The sequence below is a fragment of the Mustela erminea genome, chromosome 4 (genome assembly GCF_009829155.1).
Source record: "Mustela erminea isolate mMusErm1 chromosome 4, mMusErm1.Pri, whole genome shotgun sequence".
NCBI lineage: Eukaryota > Metazoa > Chordata > Mammalia > Carnivora > Mustelidae > Mustela > Mustela erminea.
The window spans coordinates 26716721-26734744 of NC_045617.1; the positions used below are offsets into that span (position 1 = coordinate 26716721).

The 18024-nt window shown below is 36.9% G+C and overlaps 1 protein-coding gene across 5 annotated transcripts in view; it reads right to left on the reverse strand.

The window, feature by feature from the left end:
* LIN28B (lin-28 homolog B) overlaps window positions 1-18024 on the reverse strand; it is a 140768-nt gene that overhangs the window by 55382 nt on the left and 67362 nt on the right. For all 5 annotated transcript variants that reach the window (XM_032338941.1, XM_032338940.1, XM_032338942.1 and 2 more), the window contains one exon: window positions 8599-8783. In XM_032338941.1, the coding sequence (XP_032194832.1) occupies window positions 8599-8783 (185 nt within the window). The remainder of the gene's footprint in view (window positions 1-8598; window positions 8784-18024) is intronic.

An 18024-nucleotide genomic window follows, 5' to 3' on the forward strand; every position in this document is an offset into this window, starting at 1 on the left:
AAATAAATAAATAAAATATTTAAAAAAAAAGAAAAAAAAGAACGTAAGACCGAAACCACAAAACTCCTAGAAGAAAACATAAGTAAACATATAAAACTAAATAAACTAAATAAAACTAAAAAATTTCTACACAAAACATAAGATTTAAGCTCTCTGACATCAGCCTTGGCAATGATTTTTTTGGATTTGACAACAAAAGCAAAAGTAAACATATAAAACTAAATAAACTAAATAAAACTAAAAAATTTCTACACAAAAGAAACCATTAACAAAATGAAAAGGCAACATATAAAATGGGAGAAAGTATTTGCAAATTAGATATCTAATGAAGGGTTAATATTCAAAATATGTAAAGAAAATATGTAATACAACTCATTAGCAAACAAACAATCTGATTAAAAGTGGACAGAGGAACTTAACAGGTATTTTTTCAAGGAAAACATATAAATGGCCAACCGGTACATGAAAAGGTGCACAATATCACTAATCATCAGGGAAAGTCTAATCAAAAACACAATAAGACATCATTTCACACCTGGCTATTAACAAAAAGACAAGAAATAACAAATGTTGGCGAGGATGTGAAAAGGGAACCCTTATGCACTGTTCATAGTAGGAAAGAGAGGCCACATGTACGGCAGATTCTTATCACTGCTGCTCGTTATTTTCACTTGTATTACATTGCCCTATTTATCACAGTTTCTTTTGAACAGCTTTTTAAATATTTGGGAAGTGTATATTGCCACCTTCCTCCTCCTGGTTCTCTGCACCCAACTGTCCCACTATTGGTGGGAATATAAATTATTCAGCCAAAATGGAAAATAATATGGAGGTTTTTCAAAAAATTAAAGATAGAATTACCATACGATCCAGCAATCTCGCTTCTGGGTATATATTCAAAGGAAATGAAATCATTGTCTCAAAGAGATGCCCGCCCTGCAGCATGTCCTCTGTAGCATTATTTACAATAGTTAAGAGACAGAAACAAACTAAAAGTCCACCAACAAATGAATAGATGATGAAAATGTGAGATACATACACATATACACACATAAATACTAATCAGTCATTAAAAAAAGAAGGAAATTCTGTCATTTGGGACAACATGCATGGATTTTGAAAGCCTTATCCCGGGTGAAAGAAGACAGACAGAGAAAGATAAATACTGTATTACCTTACTTATACTGGAATCTAAAGAAACCAAACTCATAGAAACAGAACAGATCAGTGGTTGCCAGAGGTGGGTGTTGGGGGCTGGGTAAAATAGGTAAAGGTGATCAAAAGGTACAAACCTGCAGTCAAAAGACAAGTAAGTTGTGAGGTTTAATGTACAGTAATACATGGTGACTAAATTTAGTTAACAATACTGTATACTATATTTGAAAGTATATTTGAAAGTTGTTAATTGTAAATCTTCAAAGCTCTCATCACAAGATAAAAACTGCAACTGTGAAGTGATGGGTGTTAACAAAGCTTACTGTGGTAATCATTTCCCAATATATACATATATGAAATCATTATGTTGAACACATTATAGCTAATAAAACTGAGGGGGAAAATGTATAATTACACACCTAGTTATGAAAAGACAAAATTATAGTGATATGGGTCAGTGGTAGCCAAGCGTTTTAGGTAGAGTAGGAGTAGCTACAAAAAACAGAGTGGGGGGAAAAGACAGAGGGTCAGGACACTCGGTGGCTTAGTTAAGAGTCTGACTCTTCATCTCAGCTCAGGTCTTGATCTCAAGGTTATGAGTTCAAGCCCTATGCTGAGCTCCACACTAGGCATGGACCCTACTTTAAAAAAAGGGAAATTTGGGGGGTGGGAGAATGTTCAGAATCCAGATTATGATGGTAACTACATGAACACATGTGTGAAAATTCATAGAACTGTGCACCAAAAGAAAAAAGTCAATTTTACTATACCACAATTTAAAAAATACAATAAAAACAATTCTCTAAGCAAAACAAAATACCCAGAAATATATCAATGCTTACTTTTTAAAATAGAAATTAACAGGAATTCTAGCTTTCTAATACTTTAGCAAATCAAAGCAAGTATTTAATATCATTATTTTAAAATTTTGTAGGCTATGAGTTTGAAAATATCTTATGTCTATAAGTAAGAAGTACTCAAAAACGGATGAGAACATGTTGAAAGAGTACAGAAGGGGGCACGGGATAACTGGGTGATGGATATTGAGGAGGGCACGTGCTGTGATGAGCACTGGGTGTTATCCACAACTAATGAACTGCTGAACACTACATCAAAAATTAATGATGTACTATATGCTAACTGAACATACTAAAAAAAAATTAAAAATTTAAAAATAAATAAATAAATGACATAGAAACCAGCTGGAAGGGCCTCAGTGACAGAATCTGAAAGAATTGAGCATTAAAGTAAATACTGTAATTTATTGAAAGAAACAGAAACTCATGATCTGTATTGGGACAATAAATAAGTGAAAAAATGGAAAGTCTGATACAGAATGGGATATTTACATAACCTCAAAGTGTCTCTCACAAATTGCTAGTTAATTATGAAAAGAAAATGTAGCGGGAAAAATCAAAATCTTCTGCCATCTGATCGGATACAATGAGAAGAATGTAGCATCACTTCCATGACATTCTTGTCAAAGAGAACAACCTCAATCTAATCATAAGGAACTACCAGACAAACACAGGCTGTGATCTGGATTCATCCTGGTGTTTTTCCACTTGTCCCTCTAACCCTAATACCGCCTGTAAACTAAAAGTCAGATCGAAAGGATTTTGTTAGGTTCAAGATACACATTTTTGCATAATACTTCCAATTTAAGGAAACATAAGTGTTAGAGAAATAAGTTTAAAGACACTCACATGAATTCCAAATATGGCACATTGCATAAAACCGTTCACCTAATCTCTTTAACAAGTTAATGTCATAGAATTCCTTCCTAAAAAGGATGTGTGCGTGTGTATAGGTGTGTGTGCGTACATGTACGCGTGTGTGTAGGGAAGGGGTGTTCTAGATTACAAGAGACTTAAGAGAGATAAAACTAGGGGTGCCTGGGTGGCTGAGTTGGTTGAACAATGGATTGTTGGTTTCCGCTCGGGTCATGATTTAGGGGTCGCTGAATCATGCCCCATGTCGGGCTTGGCAGGGAGTCTGCTTGACATTCTCCCCTCCCACTGCCACTTCCCTCTCTAAAATAAATAAATAAAATCTTTTTTAAAAAAGACATATAACTAACTGAAAGCCATGTTCCTTAACTGCATTCTGATTTGAAAAAAGCAGCTAGAAAAGATAAGTTTTGGACAAATGGGGATTTTTTTTTTAAGACTTTACTTATTTATTTGAGACAGAGAGAGATCACAAGTAGGCAGAGAGGCAGGCAAAGAGAGAGAAGGAAGCAGACTCCCTGCAGAGCAGAGACCCCTGATGTGGGGCCCAATCCCAGGACCCTGAGATCATGACCTGAGCCGAAGGCAGAGGCTTTAACCCACTGAACCAACCAGGTGCCCAAATGGGGAATTTTAAAAATGTATCAGGTATTACATGTTACTTTTTTTAAAAGAAGATTTTATTTATTTGACAGAGAGAGACACAGTGAGAAAGGGAACACAAGCAGGGGGAGTGGGAGAGCGAGAAGCAGGCTTACTGCTGGGCAGGAAGCCCGATGTGGGGCTGGATGCCAGGACACTGGGATTATAACCTGAGCCACCTAGGTACCACAGATATTAGATGCTATTAAGGAAGTACTATTTTGATGGATGAGGAGGCATGATATTACACTGTTATGCACCTATAATATACTTTAAAACTTAAAAAAAAATTCCCAAAATGTTTACAATTACTGCATTATAGTGTGGGTATATATGGGTAATGACCATAGCATTTTTTCCAATTTTTTGTATTCTGAAAATTTTCATAATAAAAAGTTAAGGGGAGGGCAACTGGCTGGGTCAGTCAACAGAGCATGTGGCTCTTGATCTCAGGGTTCTGAGTTTGAGTCCCACATTGGGGGTAAAGTTTAGATAAAAAAAGAAAAAATTAAATGGGGCACCTGGTTAGCTCAGTCAGTAGAACATGACACTCTCAATCTCAGGGTCATGAATTCAAGACCCACATTGTGCATAGAGCCCACTTAGAATTTTTAAAAACTAAGAAATTAAAAAGTAAAATGGAAGGAAATAGAAGGATCATACAAAATATTCAGAAAAAAAAAAACAGTGTAACAAAAATTAATCCAAGAGCTGTTCCTTTAAAAAAAATAAAAAACTTAAGGAAAAATGTAACAAAAATAGATAATGGGAAGTAACTAGAAAATCTAGCTATTTTAATATCTTTGAGGATATTTTACATAACTAAGCAAATAAACATGAAATCTGGATCAAAGCAAAATTAATATTTATTCTCTTTATTGAGGCTTTCTCCAGAAGCAGACTAGTTAATAACCATAGAAAAAGACAAGAAAGTTACAAAAGATCTCTGAAGTCTTTTGAGCATTTAGGGGGCAAATCAGTGCATTGGAGACTGTTCCAAACATCAGTTAACACTGCCACATACTGCTCTCTCATTGTTTCAGTTTCTACGCAGGGATCTGTGCTTATTTGATTATTTTATTGCAGCCTGTCTTTGTCACTTTACAAAAAGGGTAGAATGCTAATCCTAGTGACAAAAACTATAAACATCTTGAACTATGCAGTTGGAAATCGTAAGATACCAAATTGTGTAAAAGCCTTTATCACAGTAAGACATACAACAAACACAAGCAGTTATTCACCTTCTGGTCACCACTAACTTCTACCCTCTTGTTCTTTCTAGCACCCAAGTGCAGCAATTCTAGAACCCCATCTGTAACCCACCCACCATGAGCCTGCCACCCAGTTTATACTGTATAATCCATCATTACAACTGCTCCCTTGCATACATTGTCAGTGCCTTCGCTTCTCCCTCTTTGTTATTCTCAACTAGGAAAGCCCCAACTCTAATTATATCCATCTCTGTGCCTATTCCACTGCTCACAAAATCACCAGTGGCTGGAGAAAGAACACAATCATACCAACTGACATTACTTTAAATTCATGTCCATTTATCTTCAGTGGGTTTTTGGTATAGCCTGGAATTCTACCTTTTCTCCATAATGCCTTTACTCTTTTAATTTCTTATTTCAGATTTTTAAAAAAGTACTTATGTATTTATTGAGAAAGAGAATGTGTGCACTTGATTTGGGGAAGAGGCAGAAGAGAATCTTTAAGCAGACTCCCCACTGAGCGTGGAGCCTGACATGGGGCTTGATCTTACAACCCATGAGATCGTGACCTGAGCCGAAACCAAGAGTCAGACATTTAACCAACTGAGCCACCCAGGAGCCCCTTGATTTCCTATTTCATACGTTCTCTCTTTTTAAATCTCCAAACCTCCTTTCCTAAGCAAGGAAAGGACTCCAGCAAGCGTCCTCCTCTTCCCTGAGTGCTCAGTCTTCCCTTTCCACTGGACACATAAGCAGATTATACATTCTTTGCCTCAGCTACTGCTTCATTTTTCTGCTCTCATTTAGAGGAAAACTCAAAAAATTGTCTACACTTGCTGTCTCCACTTCCTCGCCTTTCCTTCTGTTGAACACAACCCACTTAGACTTTCATTCTCAACAGTCCACTGAATCTGAGCTTGTCAACTTCACTGGTGACTTCCTTGTTGCTAAATGCTCAAGTCTTGGTGGTCATCTTAATAATTTCACTATCAGCACCATTCCAACACTGGGGACCCCTTCCTTCTTGAAATACTTCTTGCCTTGACTTCTCAGACAAAATCCTCTTGATTTTCCTGTTTCTCTCCTTCTAACATAATGCCCTTTACTATTCCTCCTACTTTTCCTGATCCCTAAGTGCTGGAGTGCCCTTAGGCTGAGTTTTATTCTCTTTTCCATGTATAATCCCTCTGACAGTGATCTCATTCAATCTTAAGGCTGTAACTATCTTTCTGCTGGTTACTGTCAAGTTTTTCTCTATAGCCTTGGAATTCCATACTCATGTATCCATCTGCCGTATCTATTTTCCCATTTGGATGTCTACTATAAATCTCCAGCTTATATATATCTGAGACCATACTTCTCATTTCCTCCTGCTCCTTCCCTAATCTTTCCTCTCTTGGTAAATGACCCCTCCATCCCTCTGGTTACTCAGGCCAAACAAACCTTAGAGTCATCCTGAATATTCACTTTCTCTCACAGTCCACATCTGATCCAACAGTAAATCCTGTTGTCTCTACTTTCACAATGTCAGGATTTTTGTTCCTCACCTCTATGCTACCATCCCAATCTGAACCACCATTACCTCTTTTCTGCATTAATGAAACTGCCTCAGAACTGAGTCAAATTATAGGACATCCAGCTGGTTTTATGGAGGACTGCTTAGTGTGGGGGTAAAATCTCCACACATCTGGTGTCAGAAACCAAGTGCTGCGTAAAAGTAAAGGAGATACACAAGAGAAGAACTATAGGGAAGGACAGGATTTTTCACAGTGGAGAAGAAGAAAACAAGAGTTCTTTCCTAAACAGAAAACTTCCAAATCAACCACAGCAAATGAACACCTTGATAGAAACATGAGCAAAACACAAGAAACATATATTTCATAGAAGAAAAAAATGAAAATTGACATAAAATTATATTTAACCTCTAATCAAAGGACGCAAAGGAAAAAAATGAGCTGTATGTCTTAACCTATTTGAAAGAAAGAGAGACAGAAAGTGTGTGCATGAGCAGGGGGAAAGGCAAAGGGAAAGGGAAAGAGAGAATCTCCAGCAAAATCCCCACGAGCACACAGCCTAATAAGGGGCTCAATCCCTGACACCGACCAAGAGTTGGATGCCCAATCAACTGAGTCACCCAAGTGCTCTGGAAAAGATTTTTAAAATGACATCATACAGGGTCACCTGGCTAGCTCAGCTGGTAGAGCATGTGACTCTTGATCTCAGGGTTCAGAGTTTAAGCCCCATATTGGGCATGGAGACCACTTTAAAAAAAATTCGGGCCAGCCTGGGTGGCTCAGTCAGTTAAGCCTTGGTCTTTGGCTCAGGTCATGATCTCAGCATCCTGGGATTAAGCCCGACAGGCAGGCAGGCCAGGCTCTCTGCTCAGCAGGAAGTCTGCTTCTCCTTCTCTCTCTGTGTCTCTCCACTGCTCATGATTTTTCTCTCTCTCAAATAAATAAAATCTTAAAAAATAAAATAAATTGAAAAAAAACCTCAAAATGTATATTTAAGGGGAACCTGGCTGGCTCAGTTGGTAGAGCACGTGACTCTTGATTTTGGGATTATAAATTTGAGCCCTATATTAAATGCAGAGATTACTTAAAAAAATAATAAAAATCTTAAAAATAAAATAAAATAACATCATTCAATGAACAGTCTCATTTTTTAAGGGGTTTTATATTGGCCCTAATCATTTCTGGAGAATAGTTTGGAAATAGATAGTAAAAATTTTTAAATGCATTGTTTTTGATCTAGATTTTTCAATATTTATTCCAAGGATATAATCAGACAATTTTTCAAAAATGTACACATATGGATTCCACTCTGGTACTACTGATAATGTTAAAACATTCAAAATAGCCTAAATTTAACAAATTACTTTAACCTTGTTTAAATTCTGGTGCATTCAAAAAATAAATTCTGATATCTTCACACAGTGGGAATTTACGCAGGTGCTAATGACCACTATGAAATGTTCCTTGATATAATATTAAGTGAAAAAAAAATGCAAGTTTCAAAAATACTCCATATATTCCCACCTTAGTTAGGATTCTAAGTGAATTTTTTCCTGATTTTTTATAATTTTTATATTGTTCAAATTTTTTATGCACCAGTTATCTTTTAAAAACAGACAAAATAATAAAGGTATTTTCATTTTAAAAAACAGGTGACAGGACGCCTGGGTGGCTCAGTGGGTTAAAGCCTCTGCCTTCGGCTCAGGTCATGATCTCAGGGTCCTGGGATCGAGCCCTGCATCGGGCTCTATGCTCAGTGGGGAGCCTGCTTCCCTCTCTCTCTGCCTGCCTCTCTGTCTACTTGTGATCTCTCTCTCTGTCAAATAAATAAATTAAATCTTTAAAAAATAAAAAATAAAAAGCAGGTGAGGTGTTAGTAAGTCCAAGCACTGTCTGTTGAGAACCCTGACTCCTCATTTGTGATCTCAGAACAGTCTGGTGAAAATAGTGCAGAGTTCAAATTGTAAGATAGACTATATTCCCTTTTTTTTTTTTTTAAGATTTTATTTATATATTTGTAAGAGAGAGAAAGAGAGAGTACAAGCAGGAGGGTAGCAGGCAGAGGGAGAAGCAGGTTCCCCTCTGAGCAGGGAGCCTGGAGAGGGACCAGACCGTGGGATGATGACCTGAGCAGAAGGCAGCCACTTAATCAACTAAGCCACCCAGGCATCCTGATAGCCTATATTCCTGATAAAGTTTATTCATCTATACAATGGTGGCATTTATTTACTTTGGCTAATTTATTTACTATTGGCTAAGTCCAATAACATAATAAAAATGAAAAAAATTTTCAGAATTTTTTTCCAAATACAATAAACTCATAAACTAACAAAGTAAAATGATTACCTATCTCCCTTTGGTTTTCTTTTTTGTAGTGTCTTCCCTTTGGGTCTTCTTTCACTTCCTAAACAGGGGCTCCCACCAGGTCCAGTTACCCGTATTGATTCAAGGCCTTTGGAAGATTTTTTAAATGTGAATTCCACTGGTTCTCCTTCTTTTAGGCTTCTAAATCCTTCCATGAATAATTTGCTCTGTAAAGTACAGGGGAGGGAGAGAGAGAAAGAGAAATCATGATTATTAATACTTTGTAAGTTTTCTCTATGACTTAAAAATTAATATAGCAAGATAGTCATTACTACCCATTATAAATCATAAAGTCTCTTTAAGCTCAGTTAAAGTTATACCATTTGGCAATACTTACAAAAATTTTAATGTGCACATTATTTGACCCAGCAATTCCACTCTGGACACTCTCCTACAGACATACGCACACACAGAAGTTCAAAAACAGATGGAGAAGAAGACCTACACCAAAATTCACTACAGTACTATCTGTTAAAAAAAAAATTACTACTGCCCTCATGTCCATCAATGGGAAACCGACTACACAAATTACAGCAGAGCTATATTATGTAATACTATTAAGCCATTAAAAGAAGATCTATACATCTTGCCATTTAAGACATGGATGGACCTAGAGGGTATTAGCCTAAGTGAAATGAGTCAAACAGAGAAAGAAAAAACTATATGATTTCACTTATATGTGGAATCTAAAAAAACAAAACAAACAAAACAGAAATAGATCCACAAATACAGAAAATGTATTGGGGCAAAATGGATGAAAGGTAGTGGGAGATACATACTTCCAGTTATGGAAAGAATAAATCACCTGGTAAAAAGTCAAAGAGAATATAGTCAGTAATAGTGTAACAGCATCATATGGTAACGATTGTAGCTATACTTGCAGTGAACACAGCATAATGTATAAACTTGTATGCTGTACATCTGAAGCTAATGTAATATTTTGGGTCAACTCTACTTCAATTAAAAAAAAACATAATTTTTAAAAAGATCTATACGTATTAATGTGAAAAAATAAACACGTAATATCACTGAGTAAAAATATATAGGGAAGGACAGCATATCTGCCATAATTTCATCTATGCAAATAAGTTTTTAACAGATAAATGCTTATTTTTATAGAGATAGGGTTTCACACAACAGTCATTTTCTTCAGTCTTTTGTTTTGTTTTGTTTTTGGAAAATGTGGAAGGTTGTTGATATACATATTATTATAATTTCAAAGGAAACAGATTTTTAAATTTAAAAGATGGTTGATTTTTGTGGGGAAAAATGTTCCTGATTGCAAAAGTGTAACCTTGGTTACAAATATTAATTGGCTCTTTTGATCTAACTCTTTTCATCAAAGCCAATGTGTGAATTCAAAATATACTAAAAATAATCAAATCGTTAGTTTTATTTCTTAAGACACCTTTGTGTATTTTATGGGTCTAATTTGGAACATCATGTAGTTTTCAAAGACTTTTATGAATTTGGGGGTAAAAGGAAGCAAAACTAAATATGATGGAGCCCTTAGGTCAAGTCCATTTCTTTAAGTAAATAGCTATGCGGCTTCGAATGAGCCATTCCATCGCTTTTCTGTTTATCCATAAATTTAAGGGATTTGAGTTTCCCCACGTGTGTTCTGTGGCACAATGGTTCTGAGAAAGACTCCATGAAAAAAGGATTTTGTGGTCAAATAAGTTTGTGAAATGGTGTATCTTGCTTCTCCTCAGTTGAGTCACATTAGCATATTAAAGTCTCTGAAATTCTATACCCCTCCCCTCCACCACCTAAATAAAAATCTTGTTTGACTGTGTGTATTTAACCCAGCAATTTCCTGACCAAACTGATCCCGGAGCCCGCCCTTTATGGCTGCGGTTGACAACCACACTTAGCGAGATTCTGGACCACAAAGTCTTTACTCCTCCCAAGTCCATGACTCTAAAGGCAGCTGAATAACAACATACAACCGAATAATTATATGGGACAAATAAAAACAACACTTCAAAATTTAAGATTAAAGGAGACTATTCACGGTGAAAGTGATATGACACATGAAAACAAGGTTTTTAACCAGTCATCCGATGCTTCAAAATCCTTCATGTGGAAGTCTGCAAATTGGCACCAGCTTCTTTGCTGTCAGATGCTATGCAGAAGTCAGGAGGAAAGAATCACAATTGCCTATGCTCTTTAAAATTAAATATATATATATATATATATATATATAGAGAGAGAGAGAGAGAGAGAGAGTTCTTAAAGCTTTATTTAATATTTTCATATCTTATTTTTTCCTCCTAGGCTTTATCCTCACTAATTATAAATAGTCCTTTTGCTTTCATTTTCTTTCTTACTCCCTACTCAAGAAAAGTGCAGATTATCAAATCAGATGGAAGTGGAGCATACATGAATCAATTATAGTAATTAAGAAAATGAAGGGAAAACAGTTTTAATTAGAGCTATCATAGGTTCATATGTTTTTTGCTGTAATAAAAATTCTATCACTTATTTTCTCACAGTTCCTAGTATATGGGTGTTCTTTATTTTCTATTATAATTTTTGATAGGTTTCATTAATAAATTGAATTACTTCTCCAAATTAAAGTTAAAATTCTACCCTTAGGGTCCGTTAAGTTCTGGCTTTTCTTCGTGGTATTCCTAAGGAATATTTTTTTAAAATTCTATCTCATATTACTCCTTCCCCGTATTAGTACATAAGGCAATTCAGATTCATACTAATTGACAAGAATTATTGACAAGGAACAATAATATCCCTAAGAAATTATAATCACTTTGCAAGAAACAGATAAGGATTCAGAGATTATTGTATCTTTGTTACTATATCAAAATTGCTGTCACATTGGTGGGAAAGATTTGTTGAAAGATAGGGAATTCTCTATTATTTCTTCACAAAAAATCAACTTCTCCCCTTGACTCAAAAATTTTAATTAAAGGTGCCTCCATTTTTCCAGTCACACTATTTCCAATCCTTAGTTATACCCAAACCATTCACTGAATCTTGTGAATTCTTACTTCACAGTCTGTATCATTGGCCCAAACCATTTTGTGGGATTGCCACTGCCCGACTTCAGGCCCTAACTATCTCCTACCCAGATGAGCGTAATGGTTTCCTCGTTGCTATTAAAACGTCGAGTCTCCTCCCTACACCACAGCATCTTCCATATCCACACAGTCTCTCAGAATAAATCTTACCCTACTAGTCTCCTGTCTCAACATTCTAAAATATCTCTCCTGGACTGTAGGTTGAGACGATTCATAATCTTATTTTTAGTATGCCTTCCAATTCTTTTCCCATTACTGTACATCACAGTTTCTCCATTAGTAAAGCCGGATGACTTGTACTTCCCTGAAAACACTTTATTTTCTCATCTCCACACTCCAGCTTATGCTGGTAGAGACGCACACTCCTAGTCAGAACTGCCTGTCAAAATCTTACTCAATATTCCAGACACAGTTCAAATGATCCTTTGTGTAATCATCCTCAACAGCTGCAAGTTGTAAATTCTCTCCTCTTTCATTTAATTGATTCTTCTGTAGAGTTTTCACAATATACTGCTGTATATGAAGTTACTAGCCTTACTTTTTACTTGTTCTTTTGGCTTTATCTTCTCCTGAAAGCCAGGAATTTTGATATATATCTTAGTATCTCCCAAAGGGCTTATTTAGCAAAATGCCTGCAGATAGATATCATTCAGTATGTACTTAAAAGAACTGTAGACTTAACAACAGTTAAGATCCTTGAGGGTTATTTAATCCAACTCCCCCTTGGAAAAAAAAAAAAAAAAGGTGAACTGCAGTTGAAGGAGTGAAGTGAATTGCTCATGCAAATTCAAAATTTTCAGCTTCTACTTCTACTACATAAAATAAATTCTCATATTTTTAATGTCAAGGTGACACTGTGTATGGTACAAGTGGGATAGAATACTTACATACTTACAGGATTATAATGTTTCATGGCAATAGCCTTATTCCCTAACTCCATTCCTTGTTCTTCCTTCTTCTACCCATATTCTCCAATCATCCTCATTGAGGTGCCATACAATCCATCAAATTCTGCCTATGGTGAACAGATTTATGTAGAATTTTCAGAATTCCAGATTTTTGAAATAAAGATTTATGTTGATTTTTCCTTGACCTACACATAAGACCTTCATAAGGCAAGACTCTGGTGTTTGGGCTTATATCCCAACTGTGCCATTTGTTTGGACAAAATGAAAATTTATTCTCTATAGGACAGCATCACAGTTATTGAAGGAATAAACGAACAGAGGAAAGAAGGAGCATTTAGAAAAAGGTGCTGACATGAACACTAAGATATCAGGCACTTACAATAAGGACAGGCCAATTTTGAATGTGTTCCTACTAATTCATCTGACACTTTTCATTCATGTTCTTCTTCCTCCAATCAAATAAGGTGACCTTTTCTCCCACTTCCCTTTATTCCAAATTTTAAAATTCACTGTGGCTCAAATTTATTTCAGAACTAGAAAAATACTGGCTTTCATTTCCTTGTTATACTCCCTTTCCTCTTCCCAATCATTTTAAAATGACTTGCAGAGAATGGCAGTAATATGGAGACAAACGAGAATGGTCCAAATGCTACACTTTATTTGTCAAGTACCTCTATCCAACCTTCCAGTTAGTAATAGGATCATTTATTGCTCTTGGCACATGCTATTTCTTTCCAACTAGACTGGGAACGCCCTGAAGTGTTGCTACAGTTTTGTGTTTGGTTATCCTTAGAAGAAAGAGTATATTTTCTTCTCTAGGAAGCTTAAGCTGACTTCTAATTCAAGATGGTCTCATATTATTCTTCAAAAGCCACCAAACTGACAGTAAAATAATAAAAAGAAACAGACTCAGAAGAAGGGTGTCTTCTGAGACACCCATCAGGGTGTCTGGGTGGCTTCGTTGGTTAAGTGCCTGACTCTTGATTTTGGCTCAGGTCACGAACTCAAGTTGTGAGATCAAGCCCTGTGTCAGGCTCTACCTGACCGTGCAGTCTGCTTAGGATTCTCTCTTTCTCTCTCCCTCTGCAACCACCTTAAAATGAAAAAAAAAAAAAAAAAAAGCCTCTTCCTCTGCCCCCCTAAAAAAAGAGGGGTGCCATCAACAGAAAGCTAATGCAAAAAATTTCCGGAAGTTAGAAAGCCGACTGGGGTACCAGGCTGGCTCGGTCAGAAGACCATGTGACTTTTTTTTTTTTTTTTTTTTTTTAATTTGACAGAGAGACATCACAAGTAGGCAGAGAGGCAGGCAGAGAGAGAGAGAGGAGGAAGCAGGCTCCCTGCTGAGCAGAGAGCCCGATGTGGGGCTCGATCCCAGGACCCTGAGATCATGACCTGAGCTGAAGGCAGCGGCTTAACCCACTGAGCCACCCAGGCGCCCCAAGACCATGTGACTCTTAATCTTGGGATGTGAATTTGAACCCCACATTGGGTATAGACATTACTTAAAAAAAGAGAGCTCATTGATTAATTAAATTGAAGGGGCCACACCCTAGAAAAACCAATAAAGCAGGCTACAGCAGAAGGAGAAACCAATATTCCTAAGATACCCCAGAGAGGCTGTGTGGAGACTCAACATGTGCAATGAAAAGCAAGAGTGAGAAGTGGGCTTGGAACCCAGGGGATTAATGGAAGGTTTGTAATGGACTAGATGCTTTTATCCTCTATCCCTATTCCTACCTTACATGTGCAAACAGCCAAACATTATCCCAAAACAATTGTAAGGCTGTTCTCTTAAGACACTGAAGGTAATATCTGGACAACTGGTGAAATAATGGATCCTACACACAAATCCTTATTTATTCTGGCAATTTAGAGTGGGTTAGAGAAGGACTATCTCCCTACCCACTCAACCTTCAATCATTCCTATCTCTCATTCTTATCCCTCATGCATATATCTGCAGGCCAACTAAGAATCACAAAACATGGGCGCCTGGGTGGCTCAGTGGGTTAAGCCGCTGCCTTCGGCTCGGGTCATGATCCCAGGGTCCTGGGATCCAGCCCCGCATCGGGCTCTCTGCTCAGCAGGGAGCCTGCTTCCCTTTCTCTCTCTCTGCCTGCCTCTCTATGTGTGATCTCTGTCTGTCAAATAAATAAATAAAATTAAAAAAAAAAAAAGAATCACAAAACATGCAGCATAGTAAAAAAAGATCAAGATAAATGAGGAAAGAAAGGAAATTTCATGCACCATCTAATCAGTATCTCCAGAGATATCTGAAACAATGTAACATCATAAAACAAAACAACCATAACCAGAGAATTAAAAAAGCACTCTCATAAAGTCAAAAACGATTGTTGAAATCAAGTGGGATGGAAGTAAAAGATTAGAAAGTCACCGGGAACATAGAAAAAAGGACCCCCAAAAATGAAATATATGAGAAAATATTTCAGAAGTAAAGAGGACTAATCTAAATGGGAGAGATAACAAAGAAGATGAAGAGGCGCCTGGGTGGCTCAGTCAGTTAAGCAGTTGCCTTCAGCTCAGGTCACAATCTGAGGGTCCTGGGACAGAACCCACTGGGAACCCATTGGGCTCCCTGCTCAATGGGGAGTCTGCTTCTCCCTCTCCCACTGCCTGCTGCTCCCCTGCTGTGCTCTCTCTCTCCGTGTCAAATAAATAAATAAAATCTAAAAACAAACAGAAAACAAAGACGATGAAAGAAGAAAAATGAAATATAAGAGAATTGCCCAGAGCTAAGGGAAATGCCAAGGAGAGGCCCTATACTGGGTGGAGGCATGAAACTTTTATATAAGATGTACATTTTTTAGTGTATATTTTTTAGTGCATGGAGAGAGAAATGTTAATGGGGACTGAAGATAATCATCCAAACTGACATAACAGTTTAACCACATGCTTGTCCTGCAGTATCATTAATACATGTCTGTGATAACCAGAAACTTAGTTTAAGGGTACTATTAAGGGTGTGACCAAAAATGAGGTTGAAAATGCTAGTTAAAGCCAGATAATGGAAAATTTTAATTGCCAGCCCGAGCATTGTATTCTATCTAAAATAAAAATCTACTTGATTTTTTTTTTCCTGGGTTTTAGATTGAATGTGTGTTTTAAAAAATTTAACTTCTTTGGCAATACTGTGGATGTGTGGGGGATATGAGCAACCTACGTGGGGGTGCCTGCTACAAGGTACAATCATAACCTTAGCAAGAGATTCTTACAACTAATCTGAAAGATGAAAGAAGGAATTGATTTTGCAAAACACTTAAGGAGTCATACTATCATCTCTTCTAAATTATTACTTGTCCCATGTAACAATTCACTGTTAAAATGGATAGTGATGTTCTAATAGTAATACTTGTTTACAAGATGGTCCAAGAGTTTAACCAAGAAAGGATCATCTAACTCAGTCACCTAGGAGACAACTCTAAAAATCACAATCTGGCTTTTTCCTTTCTTTTTTACTATCATTCCTTGAACACATCAGTATCTTGATAGTTGACTCTCTAACTATAACAATAACTTTAAATGATTCACTCCATTTTTAAGAGAATATAATTAAAAATTAAATTGTAGGGGTGCTTAAATGGCTCAGTTGGTTAAGTGTCTGACTCTTGGTTTCAGCTCAGGTCATCATCTCAGGGTTGTGGGATCAAGCCCCAAGTCTGGCTCCCACTCAGCAGGGTGTCTGCTTGAGGGTCTCTCCCTCTCTCTCTCTCTCTTTCTTTCTGCCCCTCCCCCCTTGCTTACATTCTCTCTCTCTCTAAAATAAAATAAATGAATCTTTAAAAAAAATTAAATCGTAGGGGTGCCTGGGTGGCTCAGTGGGTTAAGCCGCTGCCTTCAGCTCAGGTCATGATCTCAGGATCCTGGGATCGAGTCCTGCATTGGGTTCTCTGCTCAGCAGGGAGCTTGCTTCCCTCTCTCTCTCTCTGCCTGCCTCTCTGCCTACTTGTGATTTCTCTCTGTCTAATAAATAAATAAAATCTTTAAAAAAATTAAATCTTAGAAGAATTCTAGTCCAATAAAGCTGGGTGATAAGAGGTATGTTTAAAAAAAAAAAATACAAAACCTCACAGATTCCTGTATAACAGTTAATAGTAGATTAAAGAGCTGAAAAACTTCATGAAAATTCAAATATATTGTTTCTTTTCAATATTTTTATGAGGCAAAGACTGTTTTTCTCTAATGTAGTAGTGGAAAAATATACCGTTAATGAAGGGGAATTAATTATTACACAATATACAGTTGTAGAGGTATTATACAACATGCATAAGTAATTCTGGGACTTCCAAAGATTACATGCTTTTGATCTACATGCCAAGATACTCCAGGATAATTAAGCCTGCACCCACAAGAACACAACAGAAAGATCACTAGAGTAAGCAGGGATCTAGCCTTGGCTCCATAACATAAGTGTGGTACAACCATGGACAAATTGCCTACAACTGAGTAAGTCTCCACCTCTTGTTTTTGTTATAGACACAGATCTCTAGCCTTTATTATAACTCTTCTGGAAAAGAATCTGTGTCTTCACTGTCTTTGTAGACATAAATAGAATATATTTTAGCTAATGTTGAACTATCCTTTTATGTATTATTATTATTTCTTAATTTATTGAAGAGTAGCAAGACTTTAGTTCTTACTTAACTCAAATTCCTTTTTTTTTTTTTTTAATATTTTATTTGTTTATTTGACAGCTAGAGAGAGAGCACAAGTAAGCAGAGTGGCAGGGAGAGGGGCAGAGAGAGAAGCAGGCTCTCTGCTGAGAGCCTGACGCAGGGCTCGATCCCAGGACACCGGAATCATGACCCAAGCCGAAGGCAGCCTCTTAACCAACTGAGCCACCCGGGCGCCCCTTAACTCAAATTCCTTAAGAAAACAAAAACTAATGATGTACTGCATGACAACTAACATAACATAATAAAAAGGGAAAAAAAAAAACTAAAAGAAATATGGTAGCAATGTCAAGTATACCCAAGAGAATTAAAAAAAAAAAAAAAAAAAAAAGGTATGCCTAGGTGGCTCAGTTGGTTAAACCGTTGCCTTCAGCTCAGGTCATGACCCAGGGAACTGGGATCGAGTCCTGCATCCAGCTCTCGGCAGGGAACCTGCTTCTCTCTCCGCCTCTGTCTGCCACTCTGTTGCTTGTGTGCTTTCTCGTTCTCTGGCAAATAAATAAATAAAATCTTTAAAAAAAAAAAAAAAGAAAGGAAGAAAGATGCATGCTGTACTCTAGAAGTTGAAGTTTACTGACCTTTACCTAAATAGATCAAATCCAGCTGAACTCCAATCAAATCACTAAATTTCACATAAAAAATGGGATTTTTCTACTTTCCTTGAATATGAAAGGAAGCCTTTGGAAAGTCCCTCCATTTGGCCTGTCCTTCAAACTGAGAAGGGCAGCACTAAAACTAGCAACACTACTAGGATGGCATTTAAGAAGGCATCA